Here is a 17,670-nt window from a genome sequence, read left to right as displayed (position 1 = left end):
ATTCGCCTGAAATTTTTGCAGCACCCGCCGCAAATCAGGGGAGATGGCAGACACAATGACTCCTTCCTTGAGGATACCCGCTGGCTCAGATAAACCCGGAGAGTCGGGCACAAAACTCCTAGACAGAGCATCCGCCTTCACATTTTTAGAGCCCGGAAGGTACGAAATCACAAAGTCGAAGCGGGCAAAAAATAACGACCAACGGGCCTGTCTAGGATTCAAGTGCTTGGCAGACTCGAGATAAGTCAAGTTCTTATGATCAGTCAATACCACCACGCGATGCTTAGCTCCTTCAAGCCAATGACGCCACTCCTCGAATGCCCACTTCATGGCCAGCAACTCTCGATTGCCCACATCATAATTACGCTCAGCGGGCGAAAACTTCCTGGAAAAGAAAGCACATGGTTTCATCACTGAGCAATCAGAACCTCTCTGTGACAAAACCGCCCCTGCTCCAATCTCAGAAGCATCAACCTCGACCTGGAACGGAAGAGAAACATCTGGCTGACACAACACAGGGGCAGAACAAAAACGACGCTTCAACTCATGAAAAGCTTCCACAGCAGCAGAAGACCAATTAACCAAATCAGCACCCTTCTTGGTCAAATCGGTCAATGGTTTGGCAATGCTAGAAAAATTACAGATGAAGCGACGATAAAAATTAGCAAAGCCCAGGAACTTCTGCAGACTTTTCAGAGATGTCGGCTGAATCCAATCCTGGATGGCTTGGACCTTAACTGGATCCATCTCGATAGTAGAAGGGGTAAAGATGAACCCTAAAAATGAAACTTTCTGCACACCGAAGAGACACTTTGATCCCTTCACAAACAAAGAGTTAGCACGCAGGACCTGAAAAACCATTCTGACCTGCTTCACATGAGACTCCCAATCATCTGAGAAGATCAAAATGTCATCCAAGTAAACAATCAGGAATTTATCCAGATACTCACGGAAGATGTCATGCATAAAAGACTGAAACACAGATGGAGCATTGGCAAGTCCGAACGGCATCACTAGATACTCAAAATGACCCTCGGGTGTATTGAATGCAGTTTTCCATTCATCTCCTTGCCTGATTCTCACCAGATTATACGCACCACGAAGATCTATCTTAGTGAACCAACTAGCCCCCTTAATCCGAGCAAACAAGTCAGATAACAATGGCAAGGGATACTGAAATTTAACAGTGATCTTATTAAGAAGGCGGTAATCAATACACGGTCTCAGCGAACCATCCTTCTTGGCTACAAAGAAGAACCCTGCTCCCAGTGGTGATGACGATGGGCGAATATGTCCTTTCTCCAGGGATTCCTTCACATAACTGCGCATAGCGGCGTGTTCGGGCACGGATAAATTAAATAAATCGACCTTTAGGGAATTTACTACCAGGAATCAAATTGATAGCACAATCACAATCCCTATGCGGAGGTAGAGCATCGGACTTGGGCTCTTCAAATACATCCTGATAATCAGACAAGAACTCTGGGACCTCAGAAGGGGTGGATGACGAAATCGACAAAAATGGAACATCACCATGTACCCCCTGACAACCCCAGCTGGATACCGACATGGAATTCCAATCCAATACTGGATTATGGGTTTGTAGCCATGGCAACCCCAACACGACCACATCATGCAGATTATGCAACACCAGAAAGCGAATAACTTCCTGATGTGCAGGAGCCATGCACATGGTCAGCTGGGCCCAGTATTGAGGTTTATTCTTGGCCAAAGGTGTAGCATCAATTCCTCTCAATGGAATAGGACACCGCAAAGGCTCCAAGAAAAACCCACAACGTTTAGCATAATCCAAATCCATCAGATTCAGGGCAGCGCCCGAATCCACAAACGCCATGACAGAAAACGACGACAAAGAGCATATCAAGGTAATGGACAGAAGGAATTTGGACTGTACAGTACCAATGACGGCAGACCTAGCGGACCGCTTAGTGCGCTTAGGACAATCAGAAATAGCATGAGTGGAATCACCACAGTAGAAACACAGACCATTCAGACGTCTGTATTCCTGCCGTTCAACTCTAGTCATAGTCCTATCGCACTGCATAGGCTCAGGTTTAACCTCAGGCAGTACCGCCAAATGGTGCACAGATTTACGCTCGCGCAAGCGTCGACCGATCTGAATGGCCAAAGACAAAGACTCATTCAAACCAGCAGGCATAGGAAATCCCACCATGACATCCTTAAGAGCCTCAGAGAGACCCTTTCTGAACAAAGCTGCCAGCGCAGATTCATTCCACTGAGTGAGTACTGATCATTTCCTAAATTTCTGACAATATACTTCTATATCATCCTGACCCTGGCACAAAGCCAGCAAATTTTTCTCAGCCTGATCCACTGAATTAGGCTCATCGTACAGCAATCCGAGCGCCAGGAAAAACGCATCGACACTACTCAATGCAGGGTCTCCTGGCGCAAGAGAAAATGCAGAGTCTTGAGGGTCGCCGCGCAAAAAAGAAATAATAATCAAAACCTGTTGAATAGGATTACCAGAAGAATGAGGTTTCAAGGCCAGAAATAGCTTACAATTATTTTTGAAACTTAGAAACTTAGTTCTATCTCCAAAAAACAAATCAGGAATAGGAATTCTTGGTTCTAACATAGATTTCTGATCAATAGTATCTTGAATTTTTTGTACATTTATAACGAGATTATCCATTGAAGAGCACAGACCCTGAAAATCCATGTCCACACCTGTGTCCAGAATCACCCAAATGTCTAGGGGAAAAAAAAAAGTGAACACAGAGCAGAAAAAAAAAAAAAATGATGTCAGAACTTTTTCTTTCCCTCTATTGAGAATCATTAGTTTGGCTCCTTGTACTGTTATGTTTGCTAATGACAGGTGTTATGAAGGCAATCCAGAAACACAGTGTGCTTAGCGATCAGAGCGCACACAGTGATCTGACAAATACCCAAAAATACAAGAACGAGCTCTGAGACGTGGAAACTCTGTAGACTGCACACCTGATCCTATCCTAAACACAACTAAAAGCGGCTGTGGATGGCGCCTAACAACTACCTAGGCAACTCGGCACAGCCTAAGAAACTAGCTAGCCTGAAGATAGAAAAATAGGCCTGACTTGCCCCAGAGAAATTCCCCAAAGGAAAAGGCAGCCCCCCACATATAATGACTGTGAGTAAGATGAAAAGACAAAACGTAGGGATGAAATAGATTCAGCAAAGTGGGGCCCGATATTCTAGGACAGAGCGAGGACAGTAAAGCGAACTTTGCAGTCTACAAAAAAACCCTAAAGCAAAACCACGCAAAGGGGGCAAAAAAAACCCACCGTGCCGAACTAACGGCACGGCGGTACACCCTTTGCGTCTCAGAGCTTCCAGCAAAACAAAAGACAAGCTGGACAGAAAAAAAGCAACAAAAAAGCAAAAAGCACTTAGCTATACAGAGCAGCAGGTCACAGGAACAATCAGGAGAAGCTCAGATCCAACACTGAAACATTGACAAGGAGCAAGGATAGCAGCATCAGGCGGAGTTAAGTAATGAAGCAGTTAACGAGCTCACCAGAACACCTGAGGGAGGAAGCTCAGAAGCTGCAGTACCACTTGTGACCACAGGAGTGAATTCAGCCACAGAATTCACAACAGGGGCCATAAACCTTTATGGAGCAGCGTATGGGGCATATGGATGGGAGCAGGATGGGAGCAGCACATGACAGAACGGTGGTGCAGGATGGAAGCAGCACATGACAGAACGGGGCGCAGGATGGGAGCAGCACATGACAGAACGGGGGCGCAGGATGGCAGCAGCACATGACAGAACGGGGGTGCAGGATGGAAGCAGCACATGACAGAACGGGGGCGCAGGATGGAAGCAGCACATGACAGAACGGGGGCGCAGGATGGGAGCAGCACATGACAGGATGGGGGCGCAGGATGGGAGCAGCATATGACAGGATGGGGACGTAGCATGGAGCAGCACATCACAGGATGGGGGCGCAGGATGGAGCAGCACATGACAGGATGGGGACGCAGGATGGAGCAGCACATACCAGGATGGAGACCATATGCCAATATAAATGCTCGCCACCCGGGCGTAGAATGGGTTCAATAGCTAGTATATATATATATATATATATATATTTCATACAGCGCTAGATAGCAGAAAAGTCGGTAATTCAATTGCCGGCTTTTCCTATCTCCTTCTCAAACCCGACATGAGACATGGTTTACATACAGTAAACCATCTCATATCCCTTCTTTTATTACATATTCCTCTTTAGTAATGTAAGAAGTGTCTTGGTGTAAAATTTGGGGGCTCTAGCTATTAAATTAAAGGGTTAAATCGCAGAAAAAAATTGGCGCAATTTTCTCTGCCAGAGTGGGAAAGCCAGTGACTGAGGGCAGATATTAATAGCCTGGAGAGGGTCCATGGTTATTGCCCCCCCCCCTGGCTAAAAACATCTGCCCCCAGCCACCCCAGAAAAGGCACATCTGGAAGATGCGTCTATACTGGCACTTGGCCTCTCTCTTCCCACTCCTGTGTAGTGGTTGGATATGGGGTAATGAAGGGTTAATGTCACCTTGCTATTGTAAGGTGACATTAAGCCAGATTAATAAAGGAGAGGCGTCAATTATGACACCTATCTATTATTAATCCAATAGTACGAAATTGTTAATAAGACACACACACATTATTACAAAGTATTTTAATGAAATAAAGACACAGAGTGTTTTAATATTTTATTATACTCTTAATCCACCTGAAGACCCTTGTCACCTGGAACAAAGTTAAAAAAAAAAAAAACAATATTCCATACCTTCCATCATTACAGTCTTGTCCCATGCTGTAAATCCATCTGAAGGGTTAAATCATTTTACACCCAGGAGCTCTGCTAATGCAGCTGTACTTGTGGCTGTACAAACCCGGGGAATGAATGGAATGCAGGCGAATGACCTGTAGTTACCTCGAGTCGCGGTGATGCGCCCTCTGCTGTATGTCCTCATATGAACTCGAGCCTGCAAACTTTTCAGAATATTTTCCCACGCTCGAGTTCATATGAGGACATCCAGCAGAGGGCGCATCACCGCAACTCGAGGTAACTACAGGTCATTCTCCTGCATTCCATTCATTCCCCGGGTTTTTATAGCCAGGAGCACAGCTGCATTAGCAGAGCTCCTGGGTGTAAAAAGATTTAACCCCTTCAGATGGATTTACAGCGTGGGACAAGACTGAACGACGGAAGGTATGGGATATTGTTGGTTTTTTTTTTAAACTTTGTTCCAGGTGACAAGGGTCTTCAGGTGGATTAAAAGTATATCAAAATATTAAAACACCCTGTGTCTTTATTTCATTGAAATACTTTGTAATAATGTGTGTGTGTTTTATTAACCATTTCGTACGATTGGATTAATAATGGATAGGTGGAGCCTATTAATATGGGAGGTGGAGCCGCATATTCATCACTGTAATGTGCTGCACCACGTGACTGCTCATACAGGACAAGCTGCGACGCTGAGAGAAAGCATTGAGGGAGCTGGGTAAGTATTTTAATGCCAGCGGGCGGGCGCACAGGGGGTGGGAGGGGGTAGATTACCGGGAACTTTATTTTAGCAACAATTTAATTTGACTTTAATGGGTCCGTGTGATACGTGCGCTCCCACAAACACTGACATGTCTCCGTGTTTTTCAAACGGACACACAGTCTGTGAAAACACGCTGACATGTGCAGAGACACATTGATTTTAATGTGTCTACGTGAGTCAGTGTCTCCGGTACATGAGGAAACTGTCACCTCACGTACCGGAGCCACTGACGTGTGAAACCGGCCTAAGTTCCACTAAGGCCTCTCGCTCAGCCACACAGTATCCTGCTCTCTACTAATGAGGGGCAAGAACTCCCAAACACTGATGTTTGATATGTCTCCAATTTGGAAAATATGAGATACATTGTGCAAAAAATGCTTTCATCCAGAAGAAAGTGTGCACTTTTTCCAATGGATCATTGACCTAAAGACTCCTTAGCAGCTGGATCTAAGCAAGGAGAATCGGGTCCTGTAATGTGATACAAATGTTAATGAAGTGGTTGGTAGAGTGACTGACTACATTAACTTCTGCACTGATATGCTGGTGCCGACTAAAAAGATTAGGTGTTTTGCAAACAACAAGCCATGGATAACAAAGGAATTGAAGCATTTGCTCAACAGGAAAAAAAAGGCATTTAAAGTAGGTGACAAAGAGGACATTAAAATGATACAGCATGAATTGAAGCATAAAATAAAGGAGGCCCAGGAAGCCTTCAGAATTAAACTTGAAAAGAAACTGTCCCACAATAATACCAGGGAGGTTTGGTCAGGAATGAAATTACTGACTGGGCTTAAGCTGAGGCCTGAAAATCATGGTGGAAATCTAGACAAGGCTAATGAGATGAACGAGTATTTCAACAGGTTCAGCTGTACATGTGCCAACTGATAGTGGAGGGGACCTGGGTGCAAATTCTGCAACATAGATATTGGAGGATGAGCAGACTAATTTTAGAGTATCCGAAAATGATGTGAGGAGGCAGTTTGTCACTTAACATTGGTAAAGCTGCAGGACCTGATGGACTCAGCTCACGTGTCCTTAAAGTGTGTGCAGACCAGCTGTGTACTGTCTTTACACGCCTATTTAATGGAAGTCTACAAACACAGAGGGTACCTGTGTTATGGAAAACTTCCTGTCTGGTGCCGGTACCCAAGACTTCTTCTCCTGCAACCCTAAATGACTATCGTCCTGTAGCCTTAACATCTCACGCTATGAAGGCCTTGGAAAGATTAGTGCTTGCTCACTTAAGACCGAGGGTCAATGCTTTTATCGATCCCCTTCAGTTTGCCTACCGACATAGATTGGGGGTGGATGATGCTATTCTTTCTCTGTTACATAGGGTATATTCATTTCTGGAGATTGACGGAACCACGGTGCGAGCGATGTTCTTCGATTTCTCGAGTGCATTTAACTCCCTGCAGCCACTTTTACTACACAAAAAGATGACTGATATGAAGGTTGAGGAGGGGATGAGAAATTGGATAACTGACTACCTATCAGATCGGCCACAGTTTGTACAGATGGGAGCAGTGGTGTCAAGCAGATTACTGAGCAGTGTAGGTGCCCCCCAGGGAACGGTGCTTGCACCCTTTCTATTCACACTGTATACTTCAGACTTTCAGTATAAATCTGAACTTTGCCACCTTCAAAAATTTTCGGATGACTCCGTGGTTGTGAGATGCATTAGGGGAGATCAGGGGGATGAGGAATACAGAAGGGTGGTGTCGAATTTCGTGGATTGGTGCAATGGTAACTCTACAACTAAATGTTAAGAAAACCAAGGAGTTGGTGGCCAACTATAGCAGGATAAAGATGGAATGCTTACCGATCACTATTGCTGGTCAGGAGGTCGAGCAGGTGGAGAGTTACAAATATTTGGGGGTCCATTTGGATAGCAAACTGGACTGGAGATGCCACTCAGAGTTTGTCTACAAGAAGGGGATGAGCAGATTGTATTTCCTAAGGAAACTGAGGTCTTAATGTGTGCAGCAAAATGTTAGAAATGTTCTACCAATCTGTGGTGGCAAGTGCCATCTTTTTTGCAATCACATGCTGGGGTAGTAGTGTGCGGGCCTCTGATGCTAATAAGCTGAATAAGATTATTAAGAAGGCAAGTTCTGCTGTGGGCTGTAATCTGGACTCTTTTTGGGAGGCAGTGGAGAAAAGAACTCTGAAAAAGTGTATGGCAATTATGAACAATAATGCACATCCACTATATGAGCTATTCATGAGACAGAAGAGCACCTTCAGTAACCGGCTAATACTTCTGAGGTGTAAGAAGGAAAAATATAGGAAATCGTTTGTGCCAACTGCCATGGGAATGTACAATAATAACATTAGGGTTAAACCACCAAGGTGAATGTCTACTTATTTCTCTACATTTCAGTTCACTCGTTGTGTATGTCCTATTCTAATGTATAATGTTCTTCTGTCAACAAACTGTCATGTCAACTATGTAATTCCTTTATGATTTTTATGATTTAAGTTGTGCTGCTGTGATACCATAATTTCCCACGGGATCAATAAAGTGTATCGTATCGTATAAGTAACTGGCTATGGTAGTTGTATTTCTGTGGCACTGACCCGTGAACTCATCAGTAGAACAGAACTATTGAGCTGCTACACACAAGCTCACACTTGCTAGAGACCCCTCCTGAACATGAGCAGATGGTGACGTTGAATATGATTCACTCAGGTTTAATGCAATCTTCGTCCTGGGACTGTGAATGAAGCCTTTTACGCTTCCTCTGCCGAGGGGAATGTCTTGCTTTAGGGACTTTGTGTTCAATTACTACATCAACATCCCAACTGAAGCACTTAACACACAATGAATCATACTCCACTCTCTAATGTGCTCCTTTAGGTGAATGAGGTCACTAGAGCCGGTAAATCACGATTAGCCATATGATGCACTTCTGAGCTGTTACACGAAGTTGAGACCCAAATATGGATTAGAACAGTCAATGAAAAAAAAAAATAGTAAAGCTATTTGTTCTAAATAGTAGAGTATGAATTTATCAGGCAGATGTGCACCTCTTAATGAATCGGGAGTGTCTGACTCCAACCCGCCCCCTTATCAAGCCCAGCGTGAACATCGCCCGCCTGGATTAGTCGGGACCATTGTATGTACCCCAAATTGGTAATAAAACTGCACAAATGTCACTCAGAAAACAAGCCCTTGTAGAGCTTCATCGACAGAAAACTAAAAAGTCACGGGTCTCAACACAATCCAAAAAAGGAAAAAAAATCCACCCAAGGTTCTGTATTTCATACTGACTTGGAGAATAATATTGTCTGGCCATTTTTACCTTACACTGAGTACTAGATAAACAAAACGCAACATAACATTGTAAAATTCCATGGTTTTTTAATTTTTCACCATTTTATCCCAATTTTTTTCAGATTTTTTTTCCAGTGTATTGTAGTACGTTAAAATGGAAAAATGGATGGCATTATTCAAAACTGCAATTCGTCCCACAAAAATAACAAGTTCTAATTGAGTTATGTAGATGGAAAAATTTTGTAAAAAAGGTATGGCTTTAGGAAAAAAGGAGGAGAAATATGCAAGCTTAAAAATAAAAATCTGTAGTAGAGGCAAGGGATACACACAGAACACTAATAAAACAGCACAAACGAGAAGTAAACATTACTTACAGAATCTGTGGCGTTGACATTGGCACCTGCGTTCAGCAATAGTCTAATTAATCTTTCGTTTTGTTTTGTCTTTGATATCTGCACACAGAAACACAAATCATAGGCGACATGTTATTACATTTGTATGGCATTTTTTGCGATTTTGTTGATTCTGACTGGTTCATCACGTGCAGCTGTAAGGAGATGGACATATTGCCCAAGTTCCCTCTTGTAGAATGTGTGTATTGTTGAAAATGTATTTTGTTGTGTAATGTTAACTGACATGCGTTAATGTTGCTTGATGGTAGGTAAAGTTAAGGTTAACAGTTGGGCAGTTTCCTGTCAGGACCTCAGACAGGAATCAGTATGTGTAGAAAGCAGACCTAAGATCTGAGCTGAGCAGTGCCACTTGGTGTGGGGGTCCTTATTGTGAGAGGTGACCGTGACAGGGGATAGCAAGATTGTATCAGAAGGAAAGAGACATGACAAAGTCAAAATGATCGATTACAGACAGATCCAGCTAAAGGACGCCTAGCAGTGTGGCCCAGAGTTTATAACTCCAAGAGGTAATGGGCCAAGACAGGAAAGAGTGCGTGAGACAGAGTGCCCCGGGCGGGAGTTCCAGAGCACCAGAGACAGAAGTTAAGTACCGGCCATACTGGAACATGGAAAAGAATAAGCGGAATTGCGGGTTGAGTAATTGACTCTTGCTAACTAGACAGTAGTACTGAGCTGGGTTGTAGTGAATTAGCGAGGAACAGTGAAAATGGAGAACAAGTAACGAGAGAAAAGGAAGGGATTGAAACGTGTGGAAGATGCTCAGTTTTGTGAAGGAAATGTTCAATAAGATATGTACCTGCTATCTACTGTATATAAACCCCACTAAGTTATCGTTCAGTGAAAAGTTTATTTTTGACTGGTGGCCTCCCTTATTGAGCTGTAAAACATCTGGTCCTCGCTGACCAAAGTCATTGGTTACATGCGAGCTGCAGGGGCAAAGCACCCCAACAGTACAAAGTCCACATGCCCTGCCAGGACCACCACTTTCATGTAATGTGCCAGGGTGTAGGGACGAGTACCTCTCCCATGGCTTCCACCCCACAGCACATTGAACAGATCCCATTATATATAATGAGATTGGTATATCTTTTAAGCAATAGTAAAACCACTAGTGTGGATTGCAGGCAGCTAAAATCGTTACTACCCAGTTGGTATAAAAAAAAAAAAATTCAGTGCTGAAGAAAGAGAATGAAAATTCCTGGGTAGCGAGAGATTTTGGTCTCGATTACGATCTGGCGGCGGGGGCACTGCTATTTTAACATGTTCAGATATTTTAACCACTTTCTGACCTCGGACGGGATAGTACATCCGAGGTCAGAACCCCCGCTTTGATGCGGGCTTTGGCGGTGAGCCCGCATCAAAGCCAGGACATGTCAGCTATTGTGTTTCAAAAAACTGACCGTCACATCTAAACATAGACTAAGTGTGAACAGGTGCTGAACCTAGAGTCACCAACTCGTATACAGTCAAGTGTTATGATCTGGTGGTTTAGGAACAACATGAGACAAGCTCTGAAGGAGGTGGTATCTGTACTGACCGCAAACCCTAAACCTAGCAGCGCAACTAAAAATAGCTGTGGGGGGTACCTGACGCTCCCTAGACCCCTCGGCACAGCCTAAGATCTAACTTCCCCTAAAGATGGAAACAGGAAAGCTATCTTGACTCAGAGAAAATCCCCAAAGGAAAGCTAGCCCCCCACAAATATTGACGGTGAGAGGAGGGGAAAATAACATACACAGAAATGAAATCAGATTTTAGCATAGGAGGCCAGTCTAGCTTGATAGATAGGACAGGAAAGGATACTGTGCGGTCAGTATAAAAACTACAAAACAATCCACACAGAGTTTACAAAAGCTCCACACCTGACTAAAGGTGTGGAGGGTAAATCTGCTTCCCAGAGCTTCCAGCTAACAGAAAAAAATCCATACTGACAAGCTGGACAAATATAGAATGCACAGAACAATAAGTCCACAACATGTGGACTGAAATGAGCAAAGCCAGAACTTATCTTTGCAGAACTGGTCAGGAAACCAGGAGAATCCAAGCAGAGATGTGAATCCAGCCAGGAAACATTGACAAGTGGCACAGGCTGAAGAAAGAGCCAGACTTAAATAGCGGAGCAGAAGAGACGATAAGTGAAGGCAGCTGATGACAGCTAACTCCAAGGAGCAGCCATACCACTAGAAACCACAAGAGGGAGCCCAAGAGCAGAACTCACAAAAGTGCCACTTACAACCACCGGAGGGAGCCCAAGAGCGGAATTCACAACAGTCAAGTAAATAAGGCAGCACACTGCAGCGCTGAAACATGCAAACATGAAACACGAAAATTGAACTGCATTACTGCACTAGAAATATGAAAAATGAGAGCGTTTAGCGCATAAAAATGGCCAATTTTATGAGTACCTGGTAGCCACATTAGGGCATCTCTCCTATACCAGGTCCTACACTTTCCTTTCCTCACTGAGAATAAACGTCTCCATCTGAATGGGTACCTGTGAAACCTCTTAGATTAAAATTCTCTCTCTGTGGAGGGGTTATGGACCTATTGCGATTAAAACACCTGTGGCTAAGAGGTGGAGTGCTCGGCCAGAAGGCTAAAGAATACATTTAAAAAAACTGACCGTCACATCCAAACATAAACATCCAAAGTGTGAACAGGTGCTGAACCTAGAGTCACCAACTCTGTCAGCTATTGTGAACAGCTGACATGTGCCCGCAATAACGGCGGGTGAAATCACGATTCACCCTCCGCTATAAACTAGCATTTAACCGGCGCTTCCGGCCATCGGGCCAGAAATGAGCGATTCGCTGACCCCTGTCAAATGATCGGGGGTCAGCGATGCTTCTGCATAGTAACCATAGAGGTCATTGAGACCTATATGGTTACTAATGCCGGTTTGCTGTGAGCACCACCCTGTGGTCAGCGCTCATAGCAAGCCTGCAATTCAGCTATATAGCAGCGATCTGATGATTGCTGCTATTCAGCAGAGCCGATCGAGTTGTGCCAGCTTCTAGCCTCCCATGGAGGCTATTGAAGCATGGCAAAATTTAAAAAAAAAAGTGAAAAAAATATAAAATAAATATAAAAGTTTAAATCATTCAAAATAAAACAATTAAAAAAAAAAATTCAAACCTACACATATTTGGTATCACCACGTTCAGAATCGCCCGATCTATCAATAAAAAAAAAGCATTAACCTGATCGCTAAACAGCATAGCGAGAGAAAAAATTTGAAACGCCAGAATTACGTTTTTTTGGTGGTTTTGGTGGTTGCATTAAAATGCAATAACGGGCGATCAAAAGAACGTATCTGCACAAAAGTGGTATCAATAAAAATGTCAGCTTGGAACGCAAAAAATAAGCCCTCAACCGACCCCAGGTCACAAAAAATGGAGACGCTATGGGAATCGGAAAATGGCGCAATATTTTTTTTTTTTTTTTTAGCAAAGTTTGGAATTTTTTTTTCACCACTTAGATAAAAGAACCTATACATGTTTGGTGTCTATGACCTTGTAATGACCTGGAGAATCATAATATCAGATCAGTTTTAGCATTTAGTGAACCTATTAAAAAAGCCAAACTAAAAACAAGTGTGGGATTGCACTTTTTTTGCAATTTCACCGCACTTGGAATTTTCTAGTACACGACATGGTAAAACCAATGATGTCGTTCAAAAGTACAACTCGTCTCGCACAAAATAAACCCTCACATGGCTATATTGATGGAAAAATAAAGTTATGGCTCTGGGAATGAGGGGAGCGAAAAACGAACATGGAAAAAGGAAAAATTCCAAGTTCATGAAGGGGTTAATGGCATATGTAACTGATCGAACAAACTGACAAACAAGTGTTCTTCTTGTTGGCAGATCAATGGAATGTGTACATGCGCCAATGATTAAGATCAAAGTTTTGTTATGATCATTTGCTGGCCGATTTTGGGTTTTTAGATCAAGTGAAATATCCGTTTTTTTTCAGGTTCTGGGTTTATGCAGGTTGGATCATTTAGCTACCTGTACATTGACCCAAAACCTGGGGATCTAAACTATGGGCTTGGGTTATTTTTAAGATCAAGGTGCAGAAGTGCAGCCAAGAGTGGTGACTAATCTTTGGTTATAGGAGGCCACCTATTTTCAACCCTTGCTATGGCTTTCTGATCTAGAGAGATGGGGGGAAAAAAACACATTGTTCAGAGGCAAAAACATAGCCTTGGGGATGAATATGCAGATTTGCTCTCCATGTTTCCATTAAACAACATGCAGAGATATCTAGGTTAGGTAAAAAATTCTGGCTTTGCTACTTTTAGTGCACATCTACTATCTGCACTTGTTTTATAAGGAATTGAGGTTTCTTCATTATATTGTTTTAAACTGCAAGAAACTATAAAATAATTTTCACATTTGAATCCCTTAAAAAGGGAATTTTTCAGTAGGTTTTTGCCATTTCATCTGAGTGCAGCATGGACTGAGAACCTGATTCCAGTCATGTATCACTTAGGCTAGTTTCACATTTGTGGTTGAGTCCGCAGCATCTGGTCCAAACACGCATGCAAAAACGCATGATAATGCAGTGTTTTTTTATCTGCATCAGCTTACGCAAGACGGAAACATATGTATGCGTTTTTGCATGCGTTTGCGGTTTTTATGCCCATGCGTTCGATAGGAAAAAGAATTTCCTTCACACAACCCACGCCAAATGGGGGTGTCTCATGGGATTTCTTCTTTACTCAGAAAATACATGAGTACGGAAATGCAAGCGAACGCATGTCCTTGCGTTCCTATGTGTTTCCATAGACTGTAATGCGTTGTTTAGATGGTGGCGGAAATTTGCCGCCTCCAAAAATTGCAACACTGTGCGTTAGCCGCACCCAGCCGCACACCATGAAACGACGCATGCGGAAGTGAACGCATGCAAACGCATGTACCTGCGTCCACAATGTAAAATATATTAAATCAAGAAGCATAGGGATGTATGTGTCAGAAATGCTGCGGACACAATCGCAAATGTGAAACTGGCCTTACTGGGCTGCTTACTATAGAGTGAATAAATCAGTGTTGTATTCAGCAGGAGACAAAGTAGTCCTCACTCCCACTAGAGAATAGCTGTTTTCTGCCTATGCACAGTGTGCACAGAAATATGTCAGTGGTGTGGGCAGGATTATACCGAACTCTGCATTCAGAGAACTGGTAGATCTGCAGCAGAGAAAGCTTGGATTTTAGGATAACTGCAGCAAGCAGCCCTGTAAGTGACACATTGCTGGAATCAGGGTCTCTGTCTCTACATTATGCGGCTGTCAGATTGCATAACTAAACCTGCTGACATTACTTTAAATAATTTTACGATACAGACACGACTTCCTTTGAAAATATTTTTGAATTTCTTTAGAGTCAGGCGTTTCCTTCCCCAACTTGAGAAACACTATTAGATCATGTATGTAGTAATATATGCTTTACTTATGGAAATACACCAATATCTTTCTGCAAACTCACCATGATCATGTATCCAATAAGCATTACAGGCATCAAGATTACAATGAGCAGGTAGTCCAAGAATGTGAACCTTTTTCTAACAGCGTAGTGCAAACATGTCCTTCCTTTCTGTAATCAGAGAGAAAGGGAACATTTTCAGTACAAATATTAATGGCAGAGGGTCACCTTCATTTACCATTTGTCCTTTTTAAAATGTTGGACTCTTGTGTAACTGTGCAGTAACTACTTGAATAGAAATTGTAACAAGCAGAAATGGAGACACTATAGTTAGTGTATAGATACAGAATAGACTTTCTCTAGCTATATACACAAAGTATAGTAGACTAAAGCAGAACACTAGAATAATATTATTATTAATATTACTATTATTATTAATATTCACAGTGCTATTAGAGGTTTATAAAACCTTTCCATTCAAACCTCAGCAATTTGTCTTGCACATCTCTACAAATTACTTGTTGCTTGTTACAGAGATATCACTGTCTGAAGAAGCTTGGGCAGAACATGCATTGGGGCACACCGGACCATTGGTCACACTAGCTCTTGGCAATGTACATATGCTAGTTTGCATTTTTTTGCTCTGCCATTATGTTCAAACAGTTTGTTAATGAAGAGCATGAGTTAGTTTAAGCTCAGAGCTAGTGAGTAAAAAAAACCAAACCAAAAAACAGACGATATAGGTAATAGCCAACAAGAAAATTAAAATTCCATGTCACGTGATCCTTCACAAGATTACTTACTCTGTTCAGGTATCTATGTTCTCTATTTATTTTTAAATACAGGTTGTGACAAAGCTACTGTCAAAGTGCTGAGGTTGAGATACGTTTCACTAAGGCTACTAGCTTCAGTGATTTGAAACCTAGAAGTTTCCTCAAGCACACTGTTGAATGGGTTTAGTTGGCCATTTAAAGGGCTGGGTTTTTGTGAACAACTATAGAGCGAATGGGAGGTTGTCCACCTTATCACCCCAGCGTGTGGTCTGGGCTTTAAATAGTAAGCCCCAGAGGCATTCATTCAGTGTTCAGTGGGTCTGGAGCCAGCAGCTCCAGAGAAGTGGTTTTGTTTATATTAACTATACTGAACCTGGCTGTTTTATCCTGAGCAGGTGGGATCCTTACCATTTTGTTTTTGTTCCAGTTTTGCCTCTTCAGCTGTTTATTTTCACTTCTTGTTTGCTTATGCCACATGTGTAATAAACCAGATTTAAAAGAGGCAGTGTACCTGTGTCTACCTTCGGGTGCAGCCGAGTGAGCCGATCTACCACAAGGTCATATTTCACGAGACATTATGCACCTGTTTGTTTTCTTGATGGTAATTTCCATCAGAGGTGTGTCTCGGAGAATATAACATTTTTTTATTATTTTGTTATTAAAACTCTTTTTATGTTTGGATTAATTTGCTACAGATATGGTAGCGCAACAGTTCGGTTATGTTCAAACACTCTTACAAGCCTACTAGTTCACAGTACACTTACCCAAAACTACTGGCATGCTGTGATTTTTGCTTTTTGTCTTATTTGTACAATTAAGATGAAGAATGCTCTAATAGAAATATTACACACAGGTTGTACAGTACATGATCTGAAAAAACATATGAAGCCTTTCAAATCGTTAAAAGTCCAATTCGGTGTGTCAGAGTGGTCTAAAGTTTTGAAAAGAGGTTTTTCAATCCAGCAAAGTGAATTAAACGCAAAAATACTTTATTTTGACCTCATTAAAATAGTAGCATGGGCATACGAAGATATGCGACTCGTTTTGAGTCTAGCTTACTCAAACTATATCTACGAGTGGTCTATGAGTGGTCTCATGCTCTCTAAAACCCCACAAAAGTATCCTTCAAATAGAAATATTTTTATCGACTAAAGTACAAAAATATAATCCAGTAATGATATATGCAAAACAGTTTACTTTCGCTACCTTAAACGGACATTGCTGTAGATCCACAGGGGAAAGTCCTACATACTGAGACATTGGAAGGAGGAACAGTACGCCTGCACACCTCAGATGTTTCGGGAGTAGCCACCCCTGTTTAAGGTAGCTGTATACACCCTATTAGCTCTTCCCATAAAAAAAACAAAATTTGAAGCTTATGGAAAAAGAAAAAATGATGGCTGCTACAACTATGTAGTGAATTAGCAACAAATAAATCCAGAAGTCCTAACTGTTTCGGATGCAGCAGGACATTCAGAGATTTGTGCCTACACCGTGTTGTCCTTGGTGGTCTGATGAATGTACCTCATTTGCCACTGTGCTCCCTCTGACAACTCCTCAAGCCAAGGTACAAAAAAAAAAGTAAATGTGTGGGGCTAGGAGCATGACCAAAAATGTGCCACACTGCATATTTTGTCCAACTTTCTTTCTTGATAAAGTTGGGAGGTATGGTACAGTGCTCTGCCTAACAGGGCTTATCTTCTGCCATCTGCATCAGTATAGCAGCCTGTGTGGTTTTAGATCATTGCTAGCTAGTTCATAGCAGAGCTCAACTCTCCTGCATTCCTCCACAATGGAGCTTGTTATTACTAGACAGAGCAGAGCTGTTGGTGTCTGCTGGTGACAGATTAAGGCTATTTTCACACTAGCGTCGGCCCGACGTACAGACGCATCCTGTGGCAACGCAGCACAATGGGGGCAGCGGATGCATTATTACAACGCATCCGCTGCCCCATTGTGAGTTCCGGGGAGGAGGGGGCGGAGTTCCGGCCGCGCATGCGCGGTTGGAAATGGCGGACACAACGCACCAAAAAACGTTACAAGCAACGTTTTTTGGTGCCGACGGTCCACCACAACACAACCGTCGCGCAACAGTTGCGACGTGTGGCAATGCGTCGCTAATACAAGCCTTTGGAGAAAAAACGCATCCTGCAAACAACTTTGCAGGATGCATTTTTTCTGCAAAATGACGCAGTGCGACGTGCGTCGTACGACGCAAGTGTG

General features: G+C 42.7%; 1 protein-coding gene across 1 annotated transcript in view; it reads right to left on the bottom strand.

Moving 5' to 3' along the window:
* ANKRD22 (ankyrin repeat domain 22) overlaps positions 1 to 17,670 on the bottom strand; it is a 62,027-nt gene that overhangs the window by 10,836 nt on the left and 33,521 nt on the right. Inside the window, exons 3-4 of the mRNA XM_069753508.1 lie at positions 14,738 to 14,845; positions 9,211 to 9,288 (exon numbers count right to left, since the gene is read on the bottom strand). Coding sequence (XP_069609609.1) covers positions 9,211 to 9,288; positions 14,738 to 14,845 — 186 coding nt within the window. The remainder of the gene's footprint in view (positions 1 to 9,210; positions 9,289 to 14,737; positions 14,846 to 17,670) is intronic.

The sequence above is a fragment of the Ranitomeya imitator genome, chromosome 2 (assembly GCF_032444005.1).
Source record: "Ranitomeya imitator isolate aRanImi1 chromosome 2, aRanImi1.pri, whole genome shotgun sequence".
NCBI classification, from domain to species: Eukaryota; Metazoa; Chordata; class Amphibia; order Anura; family Dendrobatidae; genus Ranitomeya; species Ranitomeya imitator.
The sequence above is the reverse complement of the archived record's forward strand: the minus strand, read 5'-3'. Positions and strand labels throughout refer to the sequence as shown.